Genomic DNA, 9,718 nt, shown 5'->3' on the forward strand with positions numbered 1-9,718 from the left:
TTATAATAGAGTTATTCTATTTCAAAAAAAAAGATTATAAAGTAAATTATAGAATAAACTATAGAAGACAATCGAAGATGCTCTTATAAACACCTTGATACAAAACTCCAATGTAAGAACGAACATTAGATAAGTGATATAATATACAAATTGAAAAAAAAAAAATTAAACCAAATATACAAATTGAATTTACGTCGGTTTTAAGATTAATTTGTTAAAAAAGATTAATTTGTTTATTTGATGATTGTTCATATTTACTATTTTACATATAAGTGATATTTCTTTGCAAAGTGGGCGTTTGGTCTAGTGGTATGATTCTCGCTTAGGGTGCGAGAGGTCCCGAGTTCAATTCTCGGAACGCCCCTTTGATTTTGTAATTGAGAGCGTTCATTCTTTCATGTTACTTTTTTCCTTGTTTATCGGCCCATGATATACTTTCAAAAGCCCTAATCCATCGGCTTTTAGTTTACAATACAATGGAGTTGGGCTCTTTACTGGACAGTATAAACACAGCAAGGTTGAATAAGCAATCGCGACTTCTTTTGTTTTTCTTCCTTGAAGAGGAAACCCTAGATAGTATTTTAAATCCGAAACACTTCCAATGAAAAGTAGTATCTCATGTAAGTTCTCATATTTTAAAAACTTTGAGAGACTAACCTAAGATACTTTTATTGGAGCTGGTCTAGTTAGTTTGTGTCTTACTTTTTCAACGTAAAAAGAACTATTGATATGAGCACTTTTTTTTTTTGAGCAACTGATATGACTTCAGAAGACTAAAAATTAACTTTTCATTTTAAAATAACTCCAAACCTCTCCTTGTTAAAACTTGTTTTTCTGTTATCTTTTTTGTCAATAGTCTTCATTTGTCTGTATTTTCTTTCATCAAAGATCTCTTGTGGTCTGAGTCATGTATGAAGAAATGATATGTTCCTTTTGCAGCTATGTAATATATAGTTAGATGCCCAAACACGTAATGGGTTTTTGGTTATTAACTGAGAGAAAAATAAGCATATATACTGATGCGCACATATATAGGTAATGGATCAACCAAGTTAAACGGCAATATATCATAATAACGGCTCATCAAACCAAACCGAACGTATTTGGATTAAGTACTTTGCTATTTCTTTTTAATTGTTCTGTTATTGTTCAATAATTAGATAAACGGTAGTCCAAAACTACTGACGGGTAAACCTTGTGAACTCAACAAACAAATCGTGATGGTCCCGCAAGATAAAAATATCAAACTAAGACAAGAAGGGTAACAAAAACAAAGAAAAACTACAAACATACCTCCTCTAGGACCTCAGTACGGGACCTGTTGTTATTCCTGTACATATTCAAACTGTCTAAAAAAGATCTGTATGGTCGATCATTATCCTGAAACCTTGCCTGCAGAAAAAGCAAAAATGATACTTTAGATGCAAGTAGCAAATAGGAAAAAGAGAATATTAATTATAGCTTGGCTTAGTTACACCATATTAAAATCTCTACCTTGACATTTCTGACAAAAATAACAGCTTCCTCGAACGTGACTGGCTCTTTTGGTGGAGTTTGGTCAACCCCGATGGTTATTTTATGGCAAGAATGAATCGAAACCTAAAAGCAGCTCTTGTTGGTCCTTGAAGAGTTCTTTCACTTTTAATATGACACCGTAAGTATCAATTCTACCATAAAATATATACTATCAGATATCATAAAGAGTAATTGTGTAGACGGAGATTGAACTAAATAAGGTGCACAATCTAGCATTCACAAGGAACAAGAAGCTATACTTCTCAGCTCTGAAATCTGCAATGACTTCAAGAAACTCATCAAATTTTTGACGTGTATCTTTGAATTTATCCTTCACAGTCTTGATGTACGCAAGGCAAGTGCATACGTTAGCTTTGGTGTAACCATCTTTCGAGAAAAAGAGTCTTCATTATTGCCCAGAGAAGAGAGAAACAAAAGATACAACAGCTTTAGCAGCAACAATAGATCATACGATGTTGTCCAACATTGGGATATCATTATTTTTACAACACTGGAAAAGTACTGGAAAACATATATCAATCATGCAAGCTCCGAGAAAGAAATTAAAAATCTATATATATTCAAAGAATCAAACTTTTTTTTTAACACATCAAAGAATCAAACTTAAAATCATCCCAACTAGAACAAAAAGTAGGGAAACTAGAACTAAAGAACAATTGTAGAAAAATTAACAAGGTGTTCAAAGTGATTAACCAGAAAATTTAATCGAATAACCTTATTTGACACACACTGGATATAGTATAAAGAGAGAAATTAAGATCGTACTGTGTGAACAAAAAAAAAAGATCGTACTGTGTGCAGGTGTAGAGGGGCAGCTCGAAATACCCTAGATACAAGACAATAATTTCCAAGAGGATATATAGGGTTATAGGTTGTTTTATGGGATACATATTGGTAAAAATATTAAAAGGAAAATTAAATTAAAAATGGCTATATCAATCTTTTTAAATATTGTGAATTTGTGATCAAGAAAATTAACTATTTAAACGGATTAGGATTTATATAACGAACTTATTTGTTAACCCTACCTATTACATAAAATTAATAGTACCAAGTACATCTTTCAACATGTGCACGGAAAGAGAAGCTTTTATTAGTAATCTAACCTGCTAGCTACTAACTCATGTGAATCAGTGATAAATGAATTACAAAACCAATGATATATTTTAGGCACATGAGCACCCATATCATACTATAGAGTTCGATATTAGCCAGTGAGATTTCTCGGTGACTTGTGGAGACTAAATCCTTCTTGTAATTGAAAAATCCAACCTAATGATGATGGTTCCTATAGTGATGGTTCACAATTAGTTTGCATGAAATTAAAATTCATCAATGATGATTGAATTGCAGATGACAAAACTCGGACATGACAAATCTTGGAAGTTTTGGTGTAGTGATTCCTATAATAATTGCATATAGAGTCAACAAGATGGAAAGCAGATAGGAGATAGGATGGCTCGAACTACGACATGGCTTCATTGCATACATGAATCATCATTCTCTATAATATCATCTTTCATCTATAACGAGGGAGAAAGTGCCCAAATTCCGCGAGCAAATCTTGATGGTCCCGGAAAAGAACAGCCACCTCCAAGACAAAGAAAAATGAAAATGACCATTTTAAACAAAAGGAAAAAGAAAACAAAGTGGCAATGCAACATATATATATATAAACATATACCTCATCGTAAATTTCAACTATGCTTTTCTTCTCCTTCTTGTACATGTTCAAAATATCCAAAAAAGAGATGTACGCATGCATTTTATTCCCCTGAAACCTTGTCTACCGATCAATTGATATATAAATTTAGCCAAACCAGAAAATAAAAATACATTCCAATACGGATAGGAAGGTAAACACATCGAATGATATATATAATAATAATAAATAAAAATGTCTCAGAAAATTTAAAACAAAATTAAATTGTAAATTATAATTTTTTTAATTGGAAATTTAGTGCACCTACCTTAATCTTCTTCATATAACTAATTGCCTTGTCAAAGTCAACATCTGGTAGAGTTTGGTCACCTTCAATGGTTATCTCAAAACCTTTTGGCAAAAATATATTAAACCCCAAAAGCAGTTCTTTTTCCCCCTTTAAAAGTTCCTTTACTCTTAATATGACACCACACGTATCCGTTCTACCATGAAAATACAATCAGATTCCAGTAAGAGTGAAACTAATGAAGGACCAAAAGAAATCATTAGCATGGAGGTTACCTCTGAGCTTTGAAGTCCTTCATCACCTCAAGAAAGGACATGTATACTTCAAGTTTATCTTGATATGTTTTCTTCACAATCTTTAGATAGTCAAGTGCATCACGTGTAGTTGGTTTATCTCCAACCATAACTTCAAACTGGCAAGTGCTGAATTATGCATAAACATATTGAATAATCAATCGACAAGTATCAATAAAAACACTCAAGAACTATGTAATCAAATAACCAAATTCTCTAAATCATCTTAAATACCAACAAACACAAACAAGCAGCAATAGCAGTACCAAAAAGAAAAAGCAATAGCAGCTAGAATCAGAAAAATATTGCAATAGATCACGACCAAAATTTTGGAATCTAACTTATATTCTCAGATCATTCACATTACATTTCGATAAAAGAATGAAAACTGATCAAAGTTTATCGACAAACAAGTGTCCTCCTTACCTCACACGAAATACACAGATACAAGAGTTGAACAGTTTCTAGAGAGAAGACATTATTACGTAACGCGTAATAGTACTTATAAATACTGAAGTGCAATCTTTTTGTTAGCATAACAATATGATTTTCTCTCCTTTTTGGCATTATTACTCTGATTCTTTGATTTCTCACTAAGTAAAGTATTTGTTATCTACTCTTCACAAATATATCCGAAAAGTCAAAGTTAGTAAATATCTGCGATATTATATATGCGTTATGAAAATAATTCGATTCGGATTCCCAGATCTGATACATAATTTATTTTTGAATAGTGTTTATTTTTAATGGCCCAAAAAATAAAACGACGAGGTTAGAATTTTACATAAACCGTACACATAAGAATAGGTCTGACTTTGGATACAACTGTTTACTGTTATATAGGTTTTCTTAGAGCACCATTAACCCTAATGGGGTGCTTTTTTTTTTTTTTTTTTTTGGTTTTCTTCCTGATTAAAAAAAAATAAAAACGAACCAATCGTGGGCAGCCACGTGTCAGTGGAGTCCGCGAATAGTGCAAGAAACAGGTGCTTGTGATGCTTAATTAAGCACTCCTCTTTTTTCTTTTTTTTTTTTTTTTTTTTTTTTAAGAAAATCTAAGCATCCTACAAGCATCCTTGGTTAATGGTGCTGTTAGTGTTCCTCTCTTGGATTTTCCCAACGTAAGGGGAATAGTAATTTTGCAAAAATCTGATTGAATTCAAGAGAAAGAGCTTGCTTTGTAATTCACATTAGTTGGTATGTTCCAAAAGTCTTTGATGATCTTGTGCTCTAAAAATCTTTTTCCACATTTTCAGTCTTGCTCTGGATCAAGCAATATCTCATTGTTTGTCCATGTTATTCACGTGCTATCTTTCTTCTACCATTTGCAGAAATCCAGTTCTGTAGGTCCAAATGCCACAAGAACTTCAAGGTGTAGAGAAACCCACGGAAAGTGAAATGGAATAAAACATACAGAGCAGCAAACGGAAAGGACATGACTCTACAAGTTTGATTTTTACATAAGTTTTTGCTTATGTGTTCATGTGGGTTATCTAGAGAACGCTCACCATCTCCAGCTTGTATGTTCTCTGTTTCTTTTCCCTCAAAAGGGTAAGACATTTGAGTTTGAGAAGAAACGAAACAGAGCTGAGAGATGTGACAGGAACGTAACAGAGATAATATGAACATCTTAAACTATATTATATCAGGAGGTTGATGCTCGTGAAAACGGCCATATCGCCATGGCTCCTTCAAGTTTGGTGTAGTCTGAGAGTAGAAATCTTGTTGCGTATACAATAAATAAAAAGATATAACGTGTTAGTAAAAAAAACTGATTTGGTATAACATCTAAACAAATAACATCATATAAAGATTAAAATAAGACTAAATGATAATAATAATAATGCTAAAAATATATATTATTCCACTTTCAATTGTTTTGAAGTGTGAAAAATATCAACGGGTTTTTCTATTAACATAATAAAAACATTACTAGGGGACTGAAGTAACTAGAAAGAACATTGTGAAACCAAATGTTAGAGTCAATTTATTACAAACATATATTTTTTCTCTGCAACACTTTTCATTTGATTGAGTGATACGGTTGAGGAACAGCATGATAGGGACCTAAACAAGCAGAAATTTTTTTAATCCGGAGACTATGCTGGCGAAATACATAATTTTCCGAAAACAAAGATCTGAACACATATTTTTTCCTCTGCAACACTTTTCACTAGATGTGTATTTTGTGTTTCAGTGTGATAGATTCGAATAAAACTATAGATTCAACCCAATGTGATTATTTTTATTATATAAACTCAAAATTATATTTTTAAATTTTTTCTCTTTTGGAAACCATTTTTACATTTTTGGATACATAGTTTTTCAGATTTGAGAAAATATATCATATTTTACACTTAGTTGGAATATTTCATTATTTTTAAAAGTCCGCTATGTAGACTGTCAAAATTGGTAAGATTTTATTTTCACCATTTTGTTTTGTTTTTGGGTGTTAAATCCAAATAAAGTTATATATTCAATTTAACGTAATTGTTTTTTTATTATTCTAGCTTAAATTTTATATTTTTCATGTTTCATCTTTCTCTCTAAAAAGTAAAAAAATAAATATATGGAGATGATTGGTTGTGGTTGTAGATGCTCTGGACAAACAAAATTTAGTCTAGAGCTGTATATGCCAACCAATCGAGCTTTTCTTTCCTTAATTCACAGGAAATTTTTTTTTTGCAAAATCAAAATATGGCTGTAGATAGCTTTATTTTCAGAGAAAAAGTTAGTGCTTTAGAAAGTTACATCAATGAAAGCTACTGCAAATAAATCTACAGATTAAATTCTACAGAAGAAAATATAAAGCCATAACCCTTATATATATCTTTAAAATTTATGTCTTTAATATCTAAGTAAAGATATATATCCAAACTCAACGTTTTGCTATTGTCTTAGTTATAAAATATCTAGTTTCAACTAATATTTTAAATTTGAAGTTGTGTTCAAAGTTTCGGGTATATGGATTGTTAGATTATTATCTCAAAGTACAGAGATGACTGATGTCAAAAAAATAATAATAATAATCTTAAAGTACATTTATAACTCAATAAAGTGACAATTATACAAATATTTACCTAAGACCATCATCATCATATTTAAAATTATTCTTGTTTGAGATTTTTTTTTTTAAATGCGAGATAATTTTCTACACATTATTTTCTCATTGATTCAACGTTTAATTATTGAAAACTTAAAAAAAAAACTATTAGATTCTAATACTAATATTAATATTATATAAGTTTATATACAAGTATTTAACCAATATTGATATTCTAAAAGATAGTTAGGTCAACCCAAAATAAGAAAATGAAACTGGTGGAGTTGTCAGTGAATTGTTTTTGTTATTTCTAAATACTTTTTTTCTTCTAAATGTTGGTTTTTTTGGAACATTTAGGACATGATTAACTCCGGTCTTAGCCTGAGTTCTTAACTCATGATTTGATATTTTTTAGATTTTTTTTTACACTTTTCGGCTAAGAGACGACTCTTATATCTCTTATTTAATAGACGGTTCTTAACTTTTCTTAGTTAAAATCTAAGAAAAACTAAAAACTGTCTCTTAGCCGAAGCTAATAACTCCAGTTAAGAGACTGATATTAATCATGGTCTTAAAAAAAATGTAACAGGCAGGCATTTCGAGAGGTTAACCATTGTATTATTACTTTTATCCAAACTGTATAATGTTGATGGGATCCGGTGAATTAATGTTGGCAAGATTGTACCCTTCTCAAAGATGGCTATTGATTGATTTTAACTGCTGATAAAGGGAAAGAAGAAACAAAAAGATATTTTCCAGTTTCCACTAGTTTTGTCACGCTTCCTGGAAATAGCCAACGGACCAAAACTTCTCGTCCTTTTTCTGTTTTTGATATGATAAGATAAGATTCTCTCATTCTTTTATAATATCAAACATTATGTATTTTGAAGTGTCAGCCATAAGTTAATATCAACTTTAACTTTAAATTAGTTATCCTGAACTACTAATTTTATCTTAATTTTTCACTCAGTTTTAAATAGTTTAAAATCTTTTATAATTATTTTATATAATGAAATTTAAATGATTTAGATGAAACCGTGTTTGATAGTTCAAATTAAAATATTCCAAAATATGACCCTAATTTAATAGATTTGATATTTTTTTATTTTTTATTTTTTTTCATTTCAAGTACAAATGAATATTTTTAAAAACATTCTAACAGAATATTTTAAAAGTTTTATTTCCAAAAACTAATTAATTTAAATTTCAATTATCAGTAAAATATAATTAAAATATTTTATGTGATAATATACTTTTTTTAAATCCAAACTAAATTAATTTTAATTTTTAATTATATTTTAATGATAATCAAAATTTAAATTAGTTAATTACGAAAATAAACTGCAAATAGATTTTTTAAAAGATTTTGTTAGAATTTATAAGGAAAGTTGTTTATTTGTATTTCAAATACAAGATTAAGATATTAAAAAATATTGTAATTAAAGTATGTTTAATTTAATAATTTTTTTAAGGGATGGTCCAAGAAAAATCACACATAAAAAAATCATAAGGCTCTAATTTAATAGATTAGATTTAAAATATGTTGTTACTAAAGGCTAAAGCAATGATAAACTTGTGTTCATGTTTAACTGGTCATTTAGAAATGTTAGAGTACTATCTTTTCATATCCGAGTTTGTTTTCCACTAACCATTGTAATCAACAAAAGCTCAGTGCATATTTTATGGAGATTAAAGTTTAATGTGCCCAACATTTTAAATGACGGTGCCATCTATACTATCAAAATGCACTCGGATCTTATCTAATCTTTTTTTTGGACAACAAATGCTTATATTAAAATTAAACATTTGATAGGCTAAGTCGGAAACAACCGGAGAGATATTCGACGGTAAACTGATAAGCTAACATAACTAAAACCAAGCTAAGGATAGAGGTAGCTAAGAAGAAAAGAAACCCGTAAGCAATCTTTACTTATATTTCTAGAGATTGCGTTCGAAAACACAAAAAAAATCAAAATCGACATTGAAAAGCCCAACCGATGGATTTTTAAAGCAGTTGAAACCCGTCTCTGTAGTTGCGTGGATCTTCCATTGTTGCAGTGAGTGTGGAGAGGCTACGGAATAGGATTACACACAGAATCATCAACGGTTCTGCAGCTTCTAAAGAATAGCAGTTGAAAGAGCCGAGAGATGTTGGGATCTTATCTAATCTATATCGAGGAAAACGTGTCCGTCTCTTCTTGGTAAAACTAACATTGAAATTTGACACGCACTTGCTTATACAACCAGTACCTCCAAGAAAATTTATAAAGTGCATTTTGTTATAAGATAAACTTTGAAATGATCTTCCACTCCTTTACCAACTCAAGCACTATGATCATCTACTCATCAAGCACTATGATCACCCACTCATTTACCAAATCAAGCACCATTTTTGTTATTTTATGTATTGTTGCTCACTATAAATACCATCACTCATCTCACTCTTTTGTACACCATAAACAAGAACAAAAGTTTATAATAAAAGAATCATTACATCTCATCTCTCTTCTCCCTCTTCATAGTAAATATTTTCTCTTGCATATTTATCGTATATCTTCTTTCTGCGTGGAAAATTAATCGCTCTTATTTAAATTTCTCGACACTATAGAATCATAAGTTATTTTATAACACGTTATCAGCACGAACGTTCTCCAAATTGGTAAAATTTATTTGTATCATTTATACCCTGCTATAATGGTCGGTATACCGCCTCTACTATTATTTATATCATGTTATAATAGCCGGAATACCGCCTATATTATTTATTAGTAATTTAATGGTCGGCCGAGCCGCCTTATATCCTGTTTATTATTTATTGGTCGGCCGAGCCGCCTTATATTTTGTTTATTATTAATTGGTCGGCCGAACCGCCGTATAATTTATTTATTACTCTGCAT

General features: G+C 30.4%; 1 protein-coding gene and 1 non-coding gene across 2 annotated transcripts; one reads left to right on the top strand and one right to left on the bottom strand.

Moving 5' to 3' along the window:
* The first annotated feature begins 292 nt into the window (after positions 1-292).
* On the top strand, positions 293-364 carry TRNAP-AGG. Its single transcript has one exon. It is a non-coding gene; the product is annotated as a tRNA-Pro (tRNA).
* Positions 365-1,223: 859 nt separating this feature from the next.
* LOC111206930 (paired amphipathic helix protein Sin3-like 4) lies at positions 1,224-4,394 on the bottom strand. Its single transcript, XM_022704396.2, has 4 exons — positions 3,761-4,394; positions 3,507-3,681; positions 3,221-3,322; positions 1,224-3,127 (listed from the first exon to the last, which is right to left on the bottom strand). Exons 1-4 carry the CDS (start codon positions 3,886-3,888, stop codon positions 3,056-3,058), a joined length of 477 nt encoding a protein of 158 aa, XP_022560117.2. The 5' UTR covers positions 3,889-4,394; the 3' UTR covers positions 1,224-3,055.
* Between the last annotated feature and the right edge of the window lie 5,324 nt (positions 4,395-9,718).

The sequence above is a fragment of the Brassica napus genome, chromosome C6, assembly GCF_020379485.1.
Source record: "Brassica napus cultivar Da-Ae chromosome C6, Da-Ae, whole genome shotgun sequence".
Taxonomy (NCBI): Eukaryota; Viridiplantae; Streptophyta; class Magnoliopsida; order Brassicales; family Brassicaceae; genus Brassica; species Brassica napus.

Excerpts from the sequence above, each read along its gene's own strand:
- LOC111206930 (XM_022704396.2), bottom strand. The coding sequence starts at position 3,888 with ATGGTTGGAGATAAACCAACTACACGTGATGCACTTGACTATCTAAAG. Across the intron at positions 3,682-3,760 it reads AAGGACTTCAAAGCTCAGAG|AACGGATACGTGTGGTGTCA; the intron begins GTAACCTCCATG and ends TTTTCATGGTAG. Across the intron at positions 3,128-3,220 it reads TAGTTGAAATTTACGATGAG|GTGGCTGTTCTTTTCCGGGA; the intron begins GTATATGTTTAT and ends TTTGTCTTGGAG.